Source organism: Convolutriloba macropyga, chromosome 1, assembly GCF_964194025.1.
Source record: "Convolutriloba macropyga chromosome 1, txConMacr16.3, whole genome shotgun sequence".
In the NCBI taxonomy this organism is placed as follows: Eukaryota; Metazoa; Xenacoelomorpha; order Acoela; family Convolutidae; genus Convolutriloba; species Convolutriloba macropyga.
The window spans coordinates 60,860,043-60,884,440 of NC_134468.1; the positions used below are offsets into that span (position 1 = coordinate 60,860,043).

The following is a 24,398-nucleotide window of genomic DNA, read 5'->3' on the forward strand; positions in this document are numbered from 1 at the left end:
TGCAATTTCTGAACTACAATTCTACAATGTACATTTTCTCGATTTTTTGACGTAGACGTCATTGAAAACATGTTACTATATGCTAAAATCCCAACGCACATCATACTATTTAACATTAAAAAGCATCTAAATTCCCAAAATTTATTACGCTCAGGTACAGAGTGACAACGATCCTACTACAACTTTTGCTATATCAATCACACATCCAATACGCGGCAAAGCAATATTGAACACCAATTATAAAATGCGAAAGACAAAAAATCGGACGCGAAAATTTTGCAATCTATTTCAACAGAAAAGTGCAGTGTCTAGACATCAAGTGTCACCTCATAGTAGCAACACTTATAGAATAGCTCCTCAATATTTAAAATCAATCAAATATAAAGACCTCCAAAACTGCTACAAAAACTAATTTCAACCACCGCACTCCCCAACCGCTACAAAAAATTGAAAATTACGAAAACGTCTAAAAAGCTTATAACAAGGCAAAATTGTACAAAACAACTCAAAATTGAATCTCGAAGTATAATATTCAATTCAGGTGGTGAAAAATGCTTGCAAATCCAAACATAATAACATAGATAATTGCGAGAAACACCTTCGACTTCATAAGTTGAAGCTAAAACTAAAAAACTGCTTGGAAAAAGCGGCACGCTATCAAATTTTACTCATTAAGTACAAAAAAATCTATCACCAAATTTTCTCGCTCGCTCTCTCTCAAAAACAACATGAAAATAAAACCCAAGTCACTTCTCTTCAGTTCGTTCAACCATTTGACCTAAAAACTTAGTTTTCACATTCGGCATTGTCTTTTACATCATGTTTTAAATAGACTCAAAAAAATATCGATAAAAAGACTCTCAACCAATAACCCTCTTCGTGTCGTAAAACAATCAGCTCCCCAAAACAATTAAAATTCTCTCAATTGTAAAAATAAACAAAATAGGTGCTCAATAAAAACCTGCTGAGATGAAGGCAGTTATTAAAACCAGTTAAAAAGTGAGATAAAACCGAACGGTGAAAGTATACTTTCAAATGGATTTGGAACATTTTTGCTTTAAAGTTTCGCAATTAAATGCCGCAAAAAATCCGTTATTTTTTCTCAGATAATTTAAACTTAAAATTCAGCAGCCATACTTAATTCTTCCCGCAATTACCCAGTTGAATCGTGCTGAGGACAGAAGAGAAATCCCACATGAAGTTAAGTTTGAAAAAAACGGAAAAAGCGATTCACTCGATTAGCTTGAGACTTCCTTATTTAACCTTATATCAAATTAAAGTGATTAAGATTAAGTAAACTTGAGAGTGAAGTCGGAAAGTCAATTTTCAGAAATATATTCACTATGACGAACAGAAAAAGCTCCTAAGGGAGAGAAAAAAGACGTCAGGCACGCGAAGCAGCCAAAAAACTGAATGAAAAAAAAGCTGATTTGAAGTGATCGTGACGTCATATGATCGTAACAAAAGCTGGACGACTTAATAAAGATCACATGGACTGACGAGTCCTGAACTACAAATCAGAGAAACTTTAAAAAACAACTGCAATTTCTGAACTACAATTCTACAATGTACATTTTCTCGATTTTTTGACGTAGACGTCATTGAAAACATGTTACTATATGCTAAAATCCCAACGCACATCATACTATTTAACATTAAAAAGCATCTAAATTCCCAAAATTTATTACGCTCAGGTACAGAGTGACAACGATCCTACTACAACTTTTGCTATATCAATCACACATCCAATACGCGGCAAAGCAATATTGAACACCAATTATAAAATGCGAAAGACAAAAAATCGGACGCGAAAATTTTGCAATCTATTTCAACAGAAAAGTGCAGTGTCTAGACATCAAGTGTCACCTCATAGTAGCAACACTTATAGAATAGCTCCTCAATATTTAAAATCAATCAAATATAAAGACCTCCAAAACTGCTACAAAAACTAATTTCAACCACCGCACTCCCCAACCGCTACAAAAAATTGAAAATTACGAAAACGTCTAAAAAGCTTATAACAAGGCAAAATTGTACAAAACAACTCAAAATTGAATCTCGAAGTATAATATTCAATTCAGGTGGTGAAAAATGCTTGCAAATCCAAACATAATAACATAGATAATTGCGAGAAACACCTTCGACTTCATAAGTTGAAGCTAAAACTAAAAAACTGCTTGGAAAAAGCGGCACGCTATCAAATTTTACTCATTAAGTACAAAAAAATCTATCACCAAATTTTCTCGCTCGCTCTCTCTCAAAAACAACATGAAAATAAAACCCAAGTCACTTCTCTTCAGTTCGTTCAACCATTTGACCTAAAAACTTAGTTTTCACATTCGGCATTGTCTTTTACATCATGTTTTAAATAGACTCAAAAAAATATCGATAAAAAGACTCTCAACCAATAACCCTCTTCGTGTCGTAAAACAATCAGCTCCCCAAAACAATTAAAATTCTCTCAATTGTAAAAATAAACAAAATAGGTGCTCAATAAAAACCTGCTGAGATGAAGGCAGTTATTAAAACCAGTTAAAAAGTGAGATAAAACCGAACGGTGAAAGTATACTTTCAAATGGATTTGGAACATTTTTGCTTTAAAGTTTCGCAATTAAATGCCGCAAAAAATCCGTTATTTTTTCTCAGATAATTTAAACTTAAAATTCAGCAGCCATACTTAATTCTTCCCGCAATTACCCAGTTGAATCGTGCTGAGGACAGAAGAGAAATCCCACATGAAGTTAAGTTTGAAAAAAACGGAAAAAGCGATTCACTCGATTAGCTTGAGACTTCCTTATTTGACCTTATATCAAATTAAAGTGATTAAGATTAAGTAAACTTGAGAGTGAAGTCGGAAAGTCAATTTTCAGAAATATATTCACTATGACGAACAGAAAAAGCTCCTAAGGGAGAGAAAAAAGACGTCAGGCACGCGAAGCAGCCAAAAAACTGAATGAAAAAAAAGCTGATTTGAAGTGATCGTGACGTCATATGATCGTAACAAAAGCTGGACGACTTAATAAAGATCACATGGACTGACGAGTCCTGAACTACAAATCAGAGAAACTTTAAAAAACAACTGCAATTTCTGAACTACAATTCTACAATGTACATTTTCTCGATTTTTTGACGTAGACGTCATTGAAAACATGTTACTATATGCTAAAATCCCAACGCACATCATACTATTTAACATTAAAAAGCATCTAAATTCCCAAAATTTATTACGCTCAGGTACAGAGTGACAACGATCCTACTACAACTTTTGCTATATCAATCACACATCCAATACGCGGCAAAGCAATATTGAACACCAATTATAAAATGCGAAAGACAAAAAATCGGACGCGAAAATTTTGCAATCTATTTCAACAGAAAAGTGCAGTGTCTAGACATCAAGTGTCACCTCATAGTAGCAACACTTATAGAATAGCTCCTCAATATTTAAAATCAATCAAATATAAAGACCTCCAAAACTGCTACAAAAACTAATTTCAACCACCGCACTCCCCAACCGCTACAAAAAATTGAAAATTACGAAAACGTCTAAAAAGCTTATAACAAGGCAAAATTGTACAAAACAACTCAAAATTGAATCTCGAAGTATAATATTCAATTCAGGTGGTGAAAAATGCTTGCAAATCCAAACATAATAACATAGATAATTGCGAGAAACACCTTCGACTTCATAAGTTGAAGCTAAAACTAAAAAACTGCTTGGAAAAAGCGGCACGCTATCAAATTTTACTCATTAAGTACAAAAAAATCTATCACCAAATTTTCTCGCTCGCTCTCTCTCTCTCAAAAACAACATGAAAATAAAACCCAAGTCACTTCTCTTCAGTTCGTTCAACCATTTGACCTAAAAACTTAGTTTTCACATTCGGCATTGTCTTTTACATCATGTTTTAAATAGACTCAAAAAAATATCGATAAAAAGACTCTCAACCAATAACCCTCTTCGTGTCGTAAAACAATCAGCTCCCCAAAACAATTAAAATTCTCTCAATTGTAAAAATAAACAAAATAGGTGCTCAATAAAAACCTGCTGAGATGAAGGCAGTTATTAAAACCAGTTAAAAAGTGAGATAAAACCGAACGGTGAAAGTATACTTTCAAATGGATTTGGAACATTTTTGCTTTAAAGTTTCGCAATTAAATGCCGCAAAAAATCCGTTATTTTTTCTCAGATAATTTAAACTTAAAATTCAGCAGCCATACTTAATTCTTCCCGCAATTACCCAGTTGAATCGTGCTGAGGACAGAAGAGAAATCCCACATGAAGTTAAGTTTGAAAAAAACGGAAAAAGCGATTCACTCGATTAGCTTGAGACTTCCTCATTTGACCTTATATCAAATTAAAGTGATTAAGATTAAGTAAACTTGAGAGTGAAATCGGGAAGTCAATTTTCACCAGAAATATATTCACTATGACGAACAGAAAAAGCTCCAAAGGGAGAGAAAAAAGACGTCAGGCACGCAAAGCAGCCAAAAAATTGAATGAAAAAAAGCTGATTTGAAGTGATCGTGACGTCATATGATCGTAACAAAAGCTGGACGATTAAATAAAGATCACATGGACTGACGAGTCCTGAACTACAAATCAGAGAAATTTTAAATAACAACTGCAATTTCTGAACTACAATTCTACAATGTACATTTTCTCGATTTTTTGACGTAGACGTCATTGAAAACATGTTACTATATGCTAAAATCCCAACGCACATCATACTATTTAACATTAAAAAGCATCTAAATTCCCAAAATTTATTACACTCAGGGACAGAGTGACAACGATCCAGCAGAAATTATTTAAAAAAACCTCACTGAAACTGTTCAGAAACTAATTGTTTAAATAAACTCAGACAAAAATTTAAAGGGATCAATCTTTGCTCAAGAGAAGGCTTAAAACGAAAAGAACAAACAATTTACTGTAGCATAGTGGTTAGGTCGTAAAAACTGTTAACAGTCAACTGCATGCCTTGAACAGGTTCCCTTTTGCCTTATTTGCCATAAAAACCAAATTTGACCAAAAATGCGGAAAAATCGCAAATTTCGCGAACAATTTTTTGAAAAAAAAAACAGTAACAAGTAACAAAAACCATTAGCTATCAACTGAAAAGATTTAAGAACTTTTTCAGACTATTATAAACCAAAGGACCTGTCATTATGGGGACGAAATGACCTACGACGAAGACTACAAGAACAACAAAACGCTAAGCCGAAAACTCACAAATGTATTATGCAAACAATTCGTGCCATAAGAATACAAAGAACAATAAATAAGGACGAACCAAAATGGCACTGTTGTTTTAGTGAAAACAATGACCCCCAAAGTAATGAAAACCCAGTAACAGCCAATTGAGTGATTCAAAATGAGAACTAAGCACCATTAGAATACATGTCTCGCCTTTAATAATATGTGCCAAATTCCAGAGCAAAAACACAGAATACAGAAGTCAAAATGACGCACGTGAAAACTAATCCCAAAAACAGAAACTTTTTTCACACAGCAGTTTCTCACGCTCTTTTTGAAGCAGATTGACAAAGGTCACGCTTTAATGCTACTCGCTTTTTTCTACAGCGTGACTAAAATCACAACTCCAATGTTGCCTCTCATTGACAAGAAAAGTGCAAACAGATCTTTAAAAAATTCAGCGCCCCAATACTATCCAAATCCTCTGTATTGTAAAATCCAAGAGAAAGTCATTAATTGCTCCGTTGAGTCCTCAAACCTTTTAAACAGCTCTTGTTTCAAGCAAGGATACGTGACTCCTGTATAAGTCAATTCGAAATCCTACGCGGTTCTCGGTTAACGACAGATTTTTTCAGAGACCTGATCAGAGTCACGTTACCTATAATTACTATATGCAAAATACCTTTGTCTTTTTCAAGTATATGCAAAGGGGAATGAGCATCAATGAATGGGTCTGCAGTCTGAATTGCAAAGTAGGGAGCAGGAGAGAAATTCTAACAAACCAAATATCTATGAAACAAGGGATCTATTCTGTTCCCCCCCCCCCTGTGTTTTTTATGACCCCCCCCCCCCCCCGTTACAAATTCTATGTTGTTATATAGCACGTTACTATGTAAGAAAATAGCACGTGCGCCTGGGGGTCAAAAAAATTTATGCTCACTAAGCTGGGGGGGGGCAAAACAGAATAGATCCGAAACAAGGTGCAACGGAAAGAAATTTAAATTATGGGAATTCTGCAAATTGCCATTAAACAGAGGCCTAATGTATAATTTAATAAGCCTCAAACAAAAACTAAAGCAACAAATTGGCCCTGTTAAGATACCTACATCAAAATCAAAGCAACTCAAATGCAAGGAAACAAAAAGCTACTGGTAAGTTGATATAAGCTTGAATTTGAGACCTACCGGAACAACAGACTCGACTATCATCTGTTGAAACAAATGGTAGCAATAAAGACGAAGCCGAAGGTTAAATAACATCTCTCAGCAATCGATACCCCACTTAAATGCCCCACTTTTTTCTGTTCAGAGCCCTTTTTGATGGGGCATCCCAGGTCAATATATATGTGGTATCAATTGAAAGTTATTTGCCTTAAAAATTTTACAAAGCATTTTTCAGAATTCGTTGAATTGCATAAGATTTGGCCCAATTCAGGCAACTTGAGCCAATTTTCGCGCATTTGTGTAAATTTTAAACCTTGTCGACTATTATCTGTTTATTCACCCATCTGTATCGAGAACTATTGAAAAAATTTACGTAAAAAGAAAAATCACAAGCTCGAAATTTTCCAAATTTTACGTACAAATTTCCGTTTTAAGGCGTAACATAGTACGCTAAACAGCCTGTGAGATCACCAGAAATTAAATAGATTAAAAGCCTTTGAAATCAAGCACACATGCTTGGAATCGTGACATTCTTGAAAAAAAAAAAAACAGTTTAAAAACTTTCCTGAAAACTTTTTTCATTTTGTATAAAATTTGCCAATTTTTGTTGGTGACTATTTATGTTTTATTGACTTCAAAAAAACAAGCTTATAGAGCTGAAAGCAGCACTAAGTGTAATAAAGTTTCGAAATTATAAAACAAACAGCCAGCAGATTGCCGGAAATTAGCCGCGATGGACGCTTTGGCCTTCCATGAATTGAAACATCTACAGATATAAGACAGACAGATTGACCACCAGTCTTTTAATAGAACATTAGACAGTTTGATTAGATTCGGACTCTCATTTTTATGAAACATATATGCTCTATAAGGAAACGACTCTAATGGAGCTTTTTCAAAATTAAAAATCGAAATCAAAAACTCAAGACTCTCATACTCAAGAATAAGGGCATATACGTTTGGCACTATTTAGATTCCCTCTATTGACCTTTAACTAGTAAATATTCATAAAATTTAAAGTACATTAAGCAAATTCAGTAGTCATTTGTCGAGTGAGGTAAGTCATGCAATTGACCTAAAAGCAGAACAATTGACGTAACGCACACAAAATTTAACTGCAAAGCAGTAGAAAGTCGATACCAATTCAGGTCGCAGTCAATTCCAAGCAGTAGAAAGTCAATTCGAAGTCAGGTCGCAAAAATCATTGCTGACGAATTTAAAAAAAACGTAGCAGGACAAGTCCTGAAATGCAATTCAAAGAATTGACTGAAAAACTTAGAAGTACTCTGCCTGACCAGCAGATCAATTAAAAAATAACAGCCAAAATATGAACAAAATTATCTCAAAATATTGTGAAACTAAAAATATCAAATTAAACAAAAATATACTCATTGCTAAAACTCGGAAGCGTTTACCCCTAAGAAAAATTTGATCCTTTAAAGTATAGCAAATACAAATATATGTTCGAAGCCATTTTTCGTTTTTTCAAATCGGTCGTATTATATCTGCTGACCTGAAAAAAATCATTGGCCCTTGAACATCGATTAACTCATAAATTGTCAAAAAAAAATCTTAAAAATGAAATCAATCGCAAATTTTAGAATTGCAAAATAAATTGCTAAGATCGATAGGCAACAAATTTCACAAAATAGAAAATCGTTCTATTAAAATGTCGAAAATCATTCAATTTCCCACTATGAACTATTTATTAACAAACTATCAAAACCTGGATGAAGTATCCTGGCTACTGAGGCAAGAAAAACAACAAAAGACAAATATTTTGAAAACACTTGAAAATATTGCAAACTTATTGAAAAAATTTCTAAAATTCGAACAGTTACATTGTCGAAAACAAATGCATTGAACTAACAACCAAGCACTACCATTTTACAACACCGTCAAAAAGGTTTTCTGGCACTTGAGAAGGGACAAAATATCAAAAACTGACAAAAACTTTAGGAAACCTCAAGAAAAATTGCAGATTTTATTTTAAAAAATGCCATAATTCGAGACACAAAAATGTTGAAAACCAATCCAATGTTACTAGAAACTATGCAGTGCCCTACTATCAAACCCTAGGAGACTCCGTGGCCTCTGAAGCTGGAAAAAATCAAAATAAAAAACAATTTAAAAAAACATGAAAAAAATTGCGAAAATTAGCGTTATTTTGCGTGTTTGTGTTTGTAGTTCCAAACCATATAGCTCACAAATTGGTCATAACAACTAATTTTGTCTCGCATAAGGCCTCCATCAACTTTTAAAAACTACAATTTAAGACTATTCACAATTCTGAGATAGAAACTGATACACATCTTAAATTGAAAAAAAAAATCAACGCCGCTCAAAAATTAGGTAAAAAACATTCAGCGAAATATTAATAAAGCTTGTTAAAATTCATACCGCAGAGGCCTTTTATTAGGGACCTTTACTGCATATACGAGTTCCTTTGACCATAAACTAATTCAATTTAAGTCTTAAAGTGTAAAAGTCATTTTATTGAGTGAGGTAAGTCACTTTTGATCAAAATCTAATCACACAAATGAATTTAAAACCTTTGATAGAGAGAATGAGAAATGAAGTCACGCGCGTAAAAGCCGATAGTGAGAGGAAGAAGTCATTCAGAAAATTTCACTTTTTCAGCTTTGCAGTGTCAACAAACGCAAAACGAAAAAGATCGTCAGACGAAGAAACGATGTCCCCAATAAATCGTCAGACGACGATCGTCGGACCACGATGTCCCCAATAAAAGCCGCAATCGCTTCGCGGCTATTAATAAACGCTGCTTACATTTTATTTTCTTCTCAAGCGATGTAAAGAAGCGTGCTTGATTAAATCAACGAGCAGTCAATAATTAGTAACAAAAAAAAACTATTCAAAAAAGTTTTTAATAAACTGAAAAATGTTTTTCAGTTTATTAATAGTTGCCATTGGAAGCAATTAAAGCATTTTTCGTTATTGTGTCTTTATTCCTTGCGCAAATTTATTGCTGGACCATTTGGACTTTTCAGACAAATTTTGTCAAGCCAGACTTCTTGCATTTTTGTTATCTAAGTTGTATTCGCCTAGGATTTTAAGCCGCTCAACTGAAGTGGCGGCATTTCACTACCAAACTCGAGATGGAAAGCGCTTACAAATCGTTTTCATTTCTCTACATATATCGTATCGTCATTTCCTAAAGAGCCCCTCACTAACAGCTCATTACCCCTGCTGAAGGAAATTTCAACAAAATGTTAAAGAGCCACTGTCAACCATGAGGAAGCAATTCGTTCCACATTAGTTGTTTAACTTTGCTTTTTAGGTAAAAATGAAGGTGAACAAAACCAAATTATCCTGATTTTTAATTTTGATCGCTATTGTCGTCAAACATTTGTAGGATGCTTTTGAAATCAGCGTCAGTAGTCGACCCAATTGGGAGTCTCCTATCGTATTCAAACAAATTTTTTTCAATAAATTGTTTGCGACTTTTTTCTAATGCGTTCAGAGAGGTGAACACAAAAGTACAACTATACTGATATATCGACTAACCACCTGACAATCACGAGTCTATAATTCTTTTGACCTGTTGTAAAAGTGAAAGTGCGACTTGCTGAGAAAAAACTGATCAATTGTCTTTCTATTGACGCGATATAGTTATATGAAAAAAGGTGAGCGATCATTTTGTGTTGAACGAACTGACAACTGAGTCCACTTATGATGATTTGTGCAGTACAAACCAGCTACTCTTCCATGTTCACATGGAACTTTCAAGTTGAAAATTCTCTGCGAATAATTGTAGTCTTTTCTTTCAAAAAAAAATCATCTTCCAAACTACCGTCTTCCGCTAATGTCCTTAAAAGCTGTTTCTCAATGGTACCCAATGTTCAAATGAAGTTGCCAGTCTAAACTGCTTTAATTAAAAATATTTTCTGACCAATGCAGGTATCTTTTTAATTAAATTTCACAAAAATTGTTCCAAAGTTATTTTTGCAGGAGTTGCTGCAGCAGGCATCAATTGTTTGAACTGAGGCTTGCCATAGCGAAAAATATCTACTACGGTTACAGTCACAGTTTAATCCAACATTTGCATAGCAACCTTATTTTATTGTTACCGAGAAATTTTTGAAGCATGAAAAGATTTGTCGTTTGGCTAAAACTTCGGACTTTTCGAAAGAACTGAGATGATGTTTCCCTTACTAAAATTTTCACAGTTTTCATTCTTTTCCAGAGGACTCATACTATCACAGTTCTTTTCAGCGTTTTTGAGAACATGACGCACAAATAAGGATATTTCTACTTTTCTTAAAAAAACAATTAGAATACTCCTGGAAACTTTTCAACTTTTTGCTAGCAAATTAAAAAAAAAAAACAAGATTAACGGGCAAAGTTGAGTCATTTTCGTGGGAATGTTTAAATGTCTGATGGCAAACTATGCTGAATTATGATGCATTATCTATCGCCAAAACCGAATGTCGAAACTTTCTGTGCCACGCACAGAATCACGCGAGCCGTCTTGTTCAAATCATATGTCAGAAGAAATACCATTCTCAATTTTTTCCAGCTCGTGTCGTTTCTGAGTGGCGTAGGCTAGAACAAATTGGTCCATGTTAAGGGAACTGGAGGCTGCTGGCCCACCTTTCTCTTTGGCCTTCAGGTACTCATCTAGCTTAGCACCCAGATTCATACTGTCCTAAAACATACACATCATCTGGTAAATTGAACTGCTCGCGTAAATTGAAGTACTCGCCAAACTCAGCTCCAAGATAACTTCTATGGAGAAGCATACTTAGATCCAACAGAAGAGAAACAGTTACTATCCCACTTATTTTATTGCCATCCTATAGTTTATTAACCTGATTATAATGTTCATAAATAAATTCTTCTTGAAATATATGGCTTTTTGCTAGATACGTCAGGTTAACAGTGGTTCTATGAGTAAATATGAAGGTGCTTTTAGACACAGGCGCTTGAACATTACACTGTAAAAACATAACCGGTCACCAGAAATGAAAGGAATGCTTACAAAAGCTTGCCGTAGCAGCTTGTTATATTTCTCCTCATGATTATTCTTCAGGTACTCAATCCTCTCAGCCACAGTTTTGCCCCCTGCATCACCAGCACCACCTCCACCCTCATCATTCTGGCCTTCCTTCTTTGCACTCCCGTTCAACTCCACTCCATAAACTGTTTGATGTCGCAAGTTCTCAGCCGCCGTTTTACCACCTCCCACTGCCCCAGCTTCGGGAATTCCGACTAAGGTATTCTGTTGACGCTGAAAAACGCGCAAATAATGGTCTCCCAATAGTAGAAAAAACAATTCATTATTTCAAAAAAAAATATTAAAATTCTGAAAGTGGCAGCGTAGCGAATTCGGTTGGAGATAGGACACTATTTTTGGGATCTAATCTTTTCCATCCAGTGCCTGTAATAAACAACTTTGCATATGTGTCATATAGCATGTTAGAGTGTGAAATGAGCACGTATGCATGGGGTACAAATGCTATTCTTTATGGGGGAGGCAGAATATATCGGATATATTTTAAATTCTTAGTAGAAATTAAATCCTACCAGGGTCGAAAAAGGAACTAAAGCAACCTCAGTAACTTTCCATTTTAAAAATGATCTCAGCTCTAGCTAATGATCTCATCATTTTTCTGTGCTCACTTCACTGCTTAAGAACAGATTATTTCCATTTCCGAGGAACTTTCAAAATTTTTGTTTTTTTTTATTTCAACTCTTTTCTCAAACGAAACAAGCATTTGCTTCAGTCTGTCTACGTAACTATAGAAACCTTTACGATCAAGGCTCAAAGCTTTGATTTAGCCATTTCGGAGTTTAAAAAATAGAAAAAAAAACGCTATTCTTGATATTTCTGAAAAAATTCTTTGCGAAAATTTTTTTACTATTGACCCCACTACCGGATATCAGAGATGATGATAGTTTGGCAGTTATCGAAATAGTTGTTTTCCAATTCACCTTAAAGGCTTAAATTGTTAACAATAAACAACAATAAAGATTCAGTGGCCCGTTTTGGACTCAATCATTGTTACTTGGACTCCAGGTACACTAAATAAAAGACTTACTGAATAATACATAGCAGTCAACCGCGTCGATTACTAGCAATTACGGATTTGATCAATACAGCATTTCTACCTATTCAAAACGGTAGTTTTTTATGGTAAAAATTTCGTCCAAGGATCAAAATGTCACTAAAATAATAAAACTCGAAAATACTGTTATCATGGATCTTCAAAATAGATAAAAATTAATTGAGTGCAAGCAGTGAAGAACAAAATTTATCAGAAAACGATTTTCATTTCAAAATGGGCGAAAAAAAACCTATATTCAGTAGCGATAACTACACTATGAGGTCTGAAATCATTCTGCACAGCATTTTTTTTCACCGCTATTCGATGAGCATTTAGAAAGTCTAAAAATGAGTTTGTGAAAATAAGAAATTTGTACAATTTTGAACTGCAATACTGCCATGTTAAAGCAAGTGTAACGACGAATGAGGGATAGTTTTGTCGGTGACTAAAAGGGACTGCGATTTTATCAGGAACCTTAAAGTTCTGCATCGTAGTTTTCAATAAGCAGTAAAAACGGTAAAACTATTATAGATCTATGCTGGAGCTAGCGTTCTGTATAATTCTGTATAAAACTGTTTACTCATCAGCTTGTGTTTAAGTCACAAACCTCAAAATAGGTCACGAAAGGTGCTGCAAAATTTCACAATGTTAATTTGATGACAACTCGCACTGGTCGTCGAGTTTAAACAAGCAGCACATTGTACAATATAGGCCATTACTCCCCGTGAACATTTAATGCATATATTTAAATATTGAAAAGTTGCATCGAAAACGCTTGCAACGTAAATGTTCAGGCTCAGAAATCAATGAAAAACAAAGAATTTACTTTCACACAAAATAAATTTGCAAAAACTTTAGTGCCGATACTGATCACACATGCACGGTCCTATTGCATTACCTAATCAAGATCTATTAACTTTATCACGAGGTTCAAAATTAGGTATGTGTAATATAAAAGTTGATCTTATGAAAAAAAATCAACTTTGAATAACTAACTATATTAATCCTCTGGTTCATACCTTTTGAGCTTTCATCCCTTTCGCGTCCTTGTGCTTATTCTCATTATTCAAGATAATTTGTAAACAGTGGCTGAAATTCCGATAACACAATGCTGGTCAGATTTATTTAGCTTATTAAGAGATCCAATTTAGCTTATTAAGAGAAACGTTCGAGTTCTCGTAATTTGAAATAGATTTCGTTAAACGTTCCATATTGACATGTTTAACATGTCTTACGAACGAATAAGTAGAAGCTGAAATACACATGAGTCGACGACCATTTATAATATCCCTAAAATGAGCAGAAATACTGGAAACTTATCAACAATTATCAAGCCGTGGTTGTTCAATGCTATCTTTTCTATGAGAGCTAGCTACTTTAGGAGAAACAATATGAAAGAAACAGGCCATCTTCAAAGGCACTCCAAATCAATAAACGTTGGCGACAAACAGAAATGTACAGTTTAGGGTTGTCACCAGCAAATTTTACATTATACTGAGGCTTGCATCAATGTTCATTTGGATAGCGGCAATAATTCGCCAAACTACTCACACTTTTGTCTTTGCTACGTTTCTTCATCTCTTCAGCGGCTAAAGTCTAATCCACATTCGAAAACTCCCTTCGCATTGCACTTTGATAGTCAGTGTTAGACCACTAGAGCATCAAAAACTGAAGAAAGAACAATTATTACACGTGGTTAACACCTTTGGCAACTGTTAATCAAAAAACAGTTTCGATCAACAAAGCAAATTTCAACTAAATTGACCAAAACTGCTGCAAACAATAACCGAGCATTTACACGATTCAACCACAAACAACTTCTTGTGAACCATTAAAAACTTCAGCAACTCACGTATATAGAACAGACATCATTAAAGCCCTCCTCGCTGCTTTTAATAATGGTATGAAATCACAAAGTAAACCAAAGAAATGTGGCAAAAAAGCACAAACGACCCTCAAAATAAGAATGGCTTACATCAAGGTCAATCACTAATTAATGCAAATAGTTGAAGGCATGAAATGACAAAATATGCAAAACAACAAAAAACGTCGATAAAAATCAATCTACTAGACAATATGAAGTCAAATATGAGTTTAAAAAAATCAAGTATTACCAACAAATTTATACAATCAAATAAGAATTGCCTAATTGTTCCCACCCCACTTTTAGCTCAGTTTATATGCTCAGCTGGTTTTTTTTCTGTTCAATCAATTTCGGTCGATCGATATATTTATGGTAGACATTTAAGTGGTTTCACACAGAAAGATCGTCAATCGTAGAGAATTGAATTAAAGCGGTTTTTTTTCAAATCCGTTTTTATTCGAGGTGTTAACGAGGTTTAAAATTTTCTTGTGAGCATTTGTCATTTCAGTGGTTTTATTCACTAAACGCTTTTGGTTAATTTTTCCGCAAGTATGTTAACATTTTTAAAAACCGCCCTCAGCCTGTCAAGATTATTATTCAGGTTATTATTAATATTATTATCTCTTTTTTTACAATCCAAATAATCCGGATTGTATGGGTGCTATGTCTCTTTTTTGTGAATATGTCCTCACAAATTTCCCGTCTTTTGAGCTTTAAAAACAGGAAAAACAAATAAAAGCCAGTGCACATTAAATTTAATAAGAGGCCCTGGGCTTAGTTGGGCAGCCTTTGAAGTGCAGAATCTGCTAAAGTTGCTCGTAACGTATAAAATTCAGGTAAAAATCTATTTCTTGAGCTTTTCGAGTCCAAAATTGTGCAAGCTTTCAAATTTTCCTTTATTCTTTGAGTTTTATGTAAAATGGGACTTGAATTGACTGTGGAAAAGGCTCATAAAAGCATTGTACCTGATTAAAATTTTATAGGCTAATTTTGTATTTTCATTGTTGATGTCAAAAATTGTAGTAAATAATTCCAGAATTTTAAAATTTTTGTTCATTTTCTGAGTTTGACTTTTAGGGTCATGACAAATTTTCCCAAAAAGCTTTTGTTTACGTTATTAGGTTGATTCTATTAGATTTTAAGGTCAGCTACCAAAACTTCAGCAATTTTTCGGTAATTTTCGGCTCATTTTTCCGAAGTTTGGAAATTCTATTGTTGTCAGTGCCTGTCTTTGTCTCTGTCCAACCAGGCTTCCGTTAGTTCGTAACCTTGTAGATTTTAGCAAGAGAGATTGTGCTTTCGAAGCTACAAAAATTTGACAACCCTGCAACGTTTTTTGGCTTTAAAGTTCTCCCGATTTTATTTGTCGTTTTTACTTCCCAGCGCACGTTGTCAATTGGTCTTTTTGTTCCGAATGAATGCATTCATGCGCTGATTTTGACATCACAACTTTTGTTATAAAGAAATTGACACCAAGCAGATCTTTCAAATATTCAGTACTTTTTAAAGTATTTCAGTATTTCTTTTTTAAATATTATTCTGACCTTTAATTTTCCCGTGCTTGTGCTGCTTTCTTTTATGCTCAACCCAAATCTTTGCAGATGGGACGTTTTCTGTTTTTTCGTTCTTTAATTTGATTTAAACCTTGGAAATGAACGCATTTTCCCAAAATCGATTACGTTTTTGAATTCTATATTTGAAATTGTATTGGTGCGCTGTCTTTTTTCGAGATCCTTTCACTTTTTTTTGGCTATTTGTTGTCAATGTAAATTAAAAATAAAGTAGCAAATATGGTCTAGCTGTAGTATTTAAACAAAAAAGCACTAATTTATGGCGTCACACCATCAAATAGCTTTCGAAGTGGAATGAGAAATCGATGTTCGAACAGATTTTCGCTTTTTGAAAAAACAGCAAATTTGACAAAACAAATATTGAAAACTAAGAGCAGCAATTTACTTCTATTTTTGCTGCTTTGTTCCTGATTTTTTCAACCAATGTTTCCAAATTATGAAACATAGCTGGCAGATTGCCAGAAAATAGCCGCAATAGATTCATAGATCGGCAGTCTAAAAAAAACAGTATAACAGACAGACCAAAAAAATTCGTCTTTTCATTGAAGGCTGATCTGTTATATTTTGACTAAAAATCTGTATAAGTTATTGCTGCCTCTATTAGCTGATCTCAAATAAATTTCATTTAGAGTGACACACACCCATTTGACCTTATCTCTGAATTAAAGTAAATAAAAGTCAATTTCAAAGTTAGGAAGTCATTTTTGAGAGTGAGGTAAGTCAAGTGTGACCAAAAATTTAAACAAGCGCATGAACAAAAAAACTTGCTCCACTAAGAGCGAAAAATAAGGTCACACATGCAATTCAGTAGAAATTGCATGAACGAATGAACAAAAAGTGGCTGTGACGTCATATGGTCGTAACGAAAATCATGACAACAAAATAAAAAACATAGCCGAAAGAATTCCGGAAGCGACTCGAAGCACCAAAACTTCACAAAAAACTGAAGCCATTACCTTTTGTATTAAACCATTAACTCATTACCTCCCCGGGTCTGATCTAAAAATCGGTGAAATTTAAACCACTCACCAAAAGAAAATGCAGCAAAATTTTATTATTGAAAACGTTTGGTAACGTTAAAAAAATCTGAAATTTTTAGGACGGTCAAAAAACTGATAGCCTGGCAAAGCTGACAGGGCCATCAATTGCCCTCAGATAATTATTGATTCTATTCTCAAAAAGATCGCGAAAGCAAACGGCAGATAAAAACTTTTCAAAAAAGACAGGAAAGTCAAAATTATTCAAAAAAGAGTGCTCAAACTTAAGAATCAGAGAACAACTACAATTAGATTTCTAATCACGGCAATTAAGACAAAAATAATACATTATTCTTCCTTGATGTATATATGCTAGACAACATGATTTCATACTAATTCAAAAATTAAATTAATCATAGAAAAACAAAAGCAACGGAATAAAATTCAAAGGCAAAAAATCGTCTAAAAACAATACCAAGCCCGGAAGAAAATTGCAATGAAAAGTAATAAGTAGAAATGTTGGAAAAGACTTTCTAGCAAACTCCCAGTACTGCCTTATTTTGAATTAAATCAATTGCAAACCGAAGAAACCAAGATCTAAGAAAAAGCTGAATTCATTCAATATTTTAACAACTGAAAAAATCAATATAACGAATATAAAAGTAGGTGCCAGGACAAAACTAGGATGATACAAACGAGAATGTGAAGAATATGAACATAATGTTAGGAACACCGTAACAAAAAGACCAATTCTTGATTTTTGAAAGTTAAAAATCAAATTTAAAAAATCAAGAAAAACGAGTACATTTCATTGATCAGCATTCGAGACATAGAAAAGACAACGAGTCATTCGAGACAAAAATCCAACTTGCTGAAGAGAACAAAAGAAGAAAAAGCAGAATTCATACATGCGAAACAATGAAACATTTTGCAAAAAAGTGGTCAAAAAAATATTTAAGACTGCATTTATGAAAAAAAATTTAGCTGTTTTTTTCAAAAACTTAACACCAAAAAATGATTGAATTTTTATTGAAACGAAATTAAAGTCCCTCATGTTCCCCAAAATACTATTTCTAGTAATTAAAAGCAAAATACAAATAAAAAACTGAAAAAAATTGGCAAAAAACTACGAAAATCGGATTAGCAAATGTACAATTTTATGAAACAAAATTACATCGAGGTAGAAAGAGGCATTGAGTATATGAATTCTCAAAGTGAAGTTGCCATTTTAACGGATTTTTGACAAAAAACCAGCTAAAAGGTCCAAAAATGAAGAATTTAATAGAAAAAAAGCCAAAAATTAACTAAAAAATCAAGAAATATGTACCAATTTTGCATTTGAAACGCAATTTCAGGCTATGCAAAATACTGTGCTATCAATTTCCGGGGTTTACATTTCAACATAGCATCGATTGAAAATTATTTCTACAAAAAACCAAATGACAAGCAAAAAAACTAGGCCACTTAGACGAAAAAACGGCTAAAAACGGTTATCTATATGTGCCATTCAGTCAAAAACTACTTTTCAATGTCAAAAAATCATTCACTAAACGCAGCGCATGATCAATAAACTTCTCTCGCTCAGAAAAAAATTAGTTCACACTGCAATTTTACTCGCTTTCGCTTTTAGGTCAAAATATCGTCTGAACGAATAGTACTTCCGGTAAAAAAAAAACCTTAAGAAAACCAATACTCCTCTTCGAGTCGTAAAAACCAAGAGAAGGCCAATAATAGCCCCAGCTATCGCTGTGCGGCTATTAAACATCAGCTCAGGCATTGTTGTAATTTTTGAATTTATCAAAGTAAATGGTTTATATGACTTGGATACTGTTTGTTTTATAAAAACACCAGTTTTTCAAAATTTTGCACGTTTCTGTAAACTTGTTGTGCTCTTGCTTCTTATTTCAATTGATGACTAGTCTACTCTGCCCCCTTATAGTGTGTAAAAGAACCTATTTAATGGTTTTTCAATTCAATTCAAAGGATTTTCAATTCAAATCAAAAGGCCTTAAACTTTTTCACAATTGGTTTTCATAGACTATCAGTGATGTCTGTCGTTTGGTTTGAACTAATGGTTATTCTAGTAAAACAAAGAAAAAATCAAGTCACATTTCAATTACCTTATATTAAACCTTTTCTGCATGCACGTCTATTATTTTTTAAGAATCTGTCAAAATTTAAGAAATTCTGAAATTTAAATTTTAAATTTTGGAGGAGGACTATCTTTGCGTCATTTGATAGACAATCAGGAATGTGGATATGCGGGAACGGAACATTAAGTGCCAAAACAAATCATCGAGCCTCCTTGTTAAAAAAGACATCCCCTCATAAAAATAACTTGAATGCAAAAAAAACGCAGAGAAGTCTGGCAAAATTCAAAACATAAAAATCTCTTAAAACAAGCTGGTCTAAATAATCATAATGAAGAAAAATTGGCACTGCCTGCAGTTAATTAAACATACCCGGCAGAGTGCCGGAAAATAGCCGCCGTTGATTCCAATAAGCATGATTGGGATTGAACAAATAGAATATATTGAAAAAAAAAAGATTTTTGTACAAAAATATTTTTTAAGTCCGATTTATTTTAATGGCATTTCGTAGTTGAACTTACTTCTGTTTCTTAGAGAGAGGCTACCGGGGCTACTATCAACACTAATAAGCATTAGAGGTGGTAACTAAGACTTATAGGAACGACGTTCAAATAGCGGGCATCTAAAATTGGGCTTTATGGGTTTATCCCGTTTCTATTTCTGACTTCAATTTTTTATATCGACTCTGTTCATTTTGAATTGCTTTGCTGAGCAACTGATGTTCAAATTCACTTTAAGCAGAATGAGAGAAGAGAGAAACTAGCCAAGAGAAGTCAAAAAGATTTCACGCAAAATGTCGAAAAAGCGGCAAAATGGTAAAGCGAAAAAAAGTTTGACGAAGTAAAAAAAAAAATACGAGCGCAAAAATAGCCGGCTGAGAAAATGAGGGCAGCTATTAATAACATACCCGGCAGATTGCCGGAAAATAGCCGCCGTTGATTCCAATAAGCATGATTGGGATTGAACAAATAAAATATATTGAAAAAAAAAAGATTTTTGTACAAAAATATTTTTTAAGTCCGATTTATTTTGATGGCATTTCGTAGTTGAACTTACTTCTGTTTCTTAAAGAGAGGCTACAGGGGCTACTATCAACACCAATAAGCATTAGAGGTGGTAACTAAGACTTATAGGAATGACGTTCAAATAGCGGGCATCTAAAATTGGGCTTTATGGGTTTATCCCGTTTCTATTTCTGACTTCAATTTTTTATACCGACTCTGTTCATTTTGAATTGCTTTGCTGAGCAACTGATGTTCAAATTCACTTTAAGCAGAATGAGATAAGAGAGAAACTAGCCTAGAGAAGTCAAAAAAATTTCACGCAAAATGTCGAAAAAGCTGCAAAATGGTAAAGCGAAAAAAAGTTTGACGAAGTAAAAAAAACATAGCAGGACAAGTCCTGACGTACAATTCAAAGAACTTTCATTGAGTAAACAGAAAAACTAGACCAAGACTGGACTATGAGTGAATTGAGACAACCATTTTAAAAAAATCAGATCAAAAAATAAGAAAAAAAACTGAAAATCAATGTCAAAATGCCGCATGTGATAAAAAAACCACTAGCGAGAAATGAAAATTCAATTCAAAAAAAAAACTAGGCCTAGAATGAGCTGTGAATGGATTGGGAAAACCATTTAGAAAAAAATCCGATCCGAAAAATCGAAAAACACTAAAAACCAAAGTGAAATTGCCGCATGTGAACAAAACACCACTACCGATAAACCGAACTTTTGTTCAAACACCATTTTCTCACTCTACTTTAAAATTAGAGCGAAAAAAATTCACGCCGCAAAACCACTCGCTTTTTCGCTCCATTTCCTGTTTCGGCGTGACCAAAATCACTACTCCAATTTGACTTCAAAAATCATGAAAATGTGTGAACAGATCATAAAAAAAACATAGCCGGAAGAATTCCGGAAACGACTCGAAGGAAAAAACGAACGCCCCTAACAAACATAAAACTTATTCTACTGATTGACCACAATAACGAACATAATGCTTATCCTACTGAATAACACTTGTCACTTTTAAACAAAAAAAAGAAAAAGAATAATGAAAAAATAACTGACCAGAAAAGACGATAAAGCACGTGATAAAAATTTTACATTGAGTTGCAAGTTTAAAAACAACTTTTGGCGAAAACCCGTGAAATAGGTTTAGTTTTAGTTTTGTTGAATCACTGCTATTTGAGACAAAAGCCAAACACAAATTTCAAGTAGAATAAACGAAGGTAAAAGAATAAAAGAAAGGAAATGAAAAACAAAACCAAAAATGTTTTCTGTAAAAAAAAAACAAAAAAAAAATTGGCCACAAATAATGAATCAAATACCATTATGCTGAAATCAAATCATTATTTCAAAAAACTTTTAATACTACATCTGGTCAAGTGTCCATCAATCCAAATCATTGTTTATTTATGAGTAAAAACGAAGAACGAAAAAAATAGAAAGAAAGTTAGTGTTTAAGAAAAGTTAGTGATATTTGTCATTGAAAAGTGCACTAAATATATTTCAACAAAACCTCTAGAAAAGCTCCTATCAAAAGCTAGACCACTAAAAACTAGCAAAAAGCAGACAATCAGAAGAACTCAGCAAAAATTCCAAAAAAAAAACACGAAAATTTGCGGAACTCTGCATAAAAGTTACTCAATTATCTTCAACAAAATGATTCAAAAATGAAATCAAAATCATCAACACGCATCAAGGACAACTAATTTGGACTATAGGCATCCCCAAATGCTATAAAAAAATTGAAGAACACGATGGGCATTTAAAAAAAGTGAAAAAAAATCATAGAAAAAATTGAGCTTTTTTTTTAATTTCACGGGAGCACATAGACCCAAAAAACGTTAATTGGAGTGAGTTAGTACTGGAAGACTTCGAAAACAATAGGAAAGTCAAATAGGCTGAATAATTTTTCTAAGTTTAGAAAAAAAACGAAAAACAGCAAAAAATTGAGAAAAATAATTCAAAATTTTTCAGTTTATTGTCATTTTTCTAAACAAAAAAATCGTTTCAAACCTAAGAGAATGTAATCACTTGGTATCTAAAACCTCAGTTACTAACATGCGTCTATTCAAAGCCATTACAAAGCATTATAACAAAACAAAACGCAAAAAATTGCTAAAATTCGCCTAAAATTCAGCAAAATAGCTGAAAAACCAGCAAAATGGTATAAAAATCTTATTAATGACCAAAAACTTGCTAACCACTATAAAAACAACCCTAAGCATCACACAATATCATAATCAGACCTCTAAACCAAAAAAAATAACAAAAAAACGGTTTTAAAAGGCCGCATGTGAACAAAAAATTTCGCTCGCTTAGAGAAAATTCTTTCACACATCAATTTATCGCTCTCTCAAAAACAGCGGTATGAACAAAAACCACTCTCGTTTCGCTCCACTCCAATACTCCTCTTCGAGTCGTAAAAAGACAGCGCCCCAATACAATTCAAATTCTTTGAATTGTAAAAAAAAATACGAGCGCAATAATAGCCGGCTGAGAAGATGAGGGCGGCTATTAAAAATACCACATGGTTAGAGTACATGCCATCTCTTAGAGCAGAACGCGATTTGCCCATGCAAAAATAACTCTGCTAAAATAAGATTCAAGAACAAATCTCATAATTCACTGAATTCAGCCTCTATTCAAATGTTCAATTTTGTTGGTTGCTTAAATAATGTCAATTTTTCACTTTTTGTTTTTGCATCATAGCAAAAAAAGAAGCATCATTTTAGAGCTGCACGAGTCTGTTTTTGATTCACATCAAAATTTACTACATGTTTCAGAGCTCGGTTTTAGAATTTTAGCTAATTCCTTTTCCATTGAAATGAACATACGTGCTAAGTTAATAACAAATTTGTCCTGAAAATATCAACGTCTGATGGTTAATCTTCTATAATGAAGAACAATAAAAAAATTCTCCAACGGCCATCAGACAGATTAAGCTTATCAAGAAGAACCTAAATCTTTGAATACAAAACCAGAATGAACAACTTAACCAATTTCATCTTTTCATATTTCTCTGGATTTGAAAACGAAACTTGAAAGAAGACTTCTCCCGTTTATTAGGAATTGTGTGGAACAGTCACATCTCTCCAACAGCAGTTTGCACAAAACCAGGAAAAAAGTCAATTGTTAAGCTTCAGAGATGAATAACGACATAAGTTTTCATAGAAGTGAGAAAAACAAGAACTGCTTTTGAAGAGATTGATAACGAAAGCTTTACGCTTCGTTACTACTACTCTTTCTACTTGAGGATTCCTTTGCATTGTCACGTTAATCTCACAGTTTTAATTCTAGTGCCTGAAAAGTTAACTGGATTGAACAACTAGAGTGCATGAATCAGGAAATTCGGAAATCAATTTGGCAACGTCCGAAGGAAATTGTAATTCAACTCCTTTACATCTGAACTGTACAGTTAATAACGAAAATAAGACTTGATTCTCCTCTTACAATTGTCAAAGAGACATAGTTAGTCCGAAATTGAACATATTCTGTTGATTTGGGTGTATGCCCGAAACAAAAATGCTTTTCTGCTGGTATAATTAGGCGTTCAATATTCAGACATATTCACACATCAAGGCGTTGATTTTGTCCAAAAAACTCGAAATTTGGTCTGATTTTGAATGTTGAAATGAACTAACTGATCGAAAAATAAATGACAGTTTCTTTTCAGTTTTAAAAAAATTTCAAAAAAGACAAGACGGAACAAGTTTTGTGAGAGGTAAAAATCAATATTATTAGACGCGACTAATGCACATTTTTTTCCATATCTATATTTCCTTCATTTTACTTTTTTCACTTTTTCATAAAAACAAGTAGTGCTCTGGATTCGGATGGCATTCCATAGGGAAAACACATAGAATTCTCACTTCAGAAAGCCAACGATTTAAAAACGTAGAATTTCAAACACTTCCTGTTTTTTGGGATATTTAACGGATGACAACGGGTTTTCAATTTTGGTATGGTTCAAGTTGAGAGACTAACCTTGCATTAAGAACCATTTCAACAACGGTAACATTAAATAGGTACCAATCTTATTAACATACCGTGCAGATTGCCGGAAAAACTTATGTTGATTCACCTGACCATTGATTCACCTGACGATTTGAAATGAAGCAACAGAAAAAAATGAGTTTTTTACAAAAAGAGACAAGTGAGCGCTATTTTTATCTTATTTTTTATTTAGACATAGTCCTGTTTCTCAATGGTAGAATACATGGATTGGTATAACTAGCAGTTATAATTAGACCTGGTAACAAAGACTAATTAGAAAAAAGATCAAAAATCGAACATCAAACTGATTTATGGGTTTAACCGTTTTCCATTTTTGAATTTGTTTCGATATTAATTCTGTTCATTTGAGATTGCTTTGCAGAGCAACTGCAGTTTAGAAGCACTTAGAGCAGAATGAATAAAAAAAACTAGACTAGAAGTAAAAATTTCACGAAAAGATCTAAATAAA

The 24,398-nt window shown here is 33.5% G+C and overlaps 1 protein-coding gene across 1 annotated transcript in view; it reads right to left on the reverse strand.

Annotated features, from left to right (window-relative positions):
• Positions 1–15,052, reverse strand: part of LOC142341221 (uncharacterized) — a 206,019-nt gene extending 190,967 nt beyond the window's left edge. The window contains exons 1-4 of the mRNA XM_075392143.1: positions 15,043–15,052; positions 13,977–14,095; positions 11,360–11,608; positions 10,879–11,026 (exon numbers count right to left, since the gene is read on the reverse strand). Coding sequence (XP_075248258.1) covers positions 10,879–11,026; positions 11,360–11,608; positions 13,977–14,003 — 424 coding nt within the window. The 5' untranslated portion in view covers positions 14,004–14,095; positions 15,043–15,052. The remainder of the gene's footprint in view (positions 1–10,878; positions 11,027–11,359; positions 11,609–13,976; positions 14,096–15,042) is intronic.
• Positions 15,053–24,398: the final 9,346 nt, after the last annotated feature.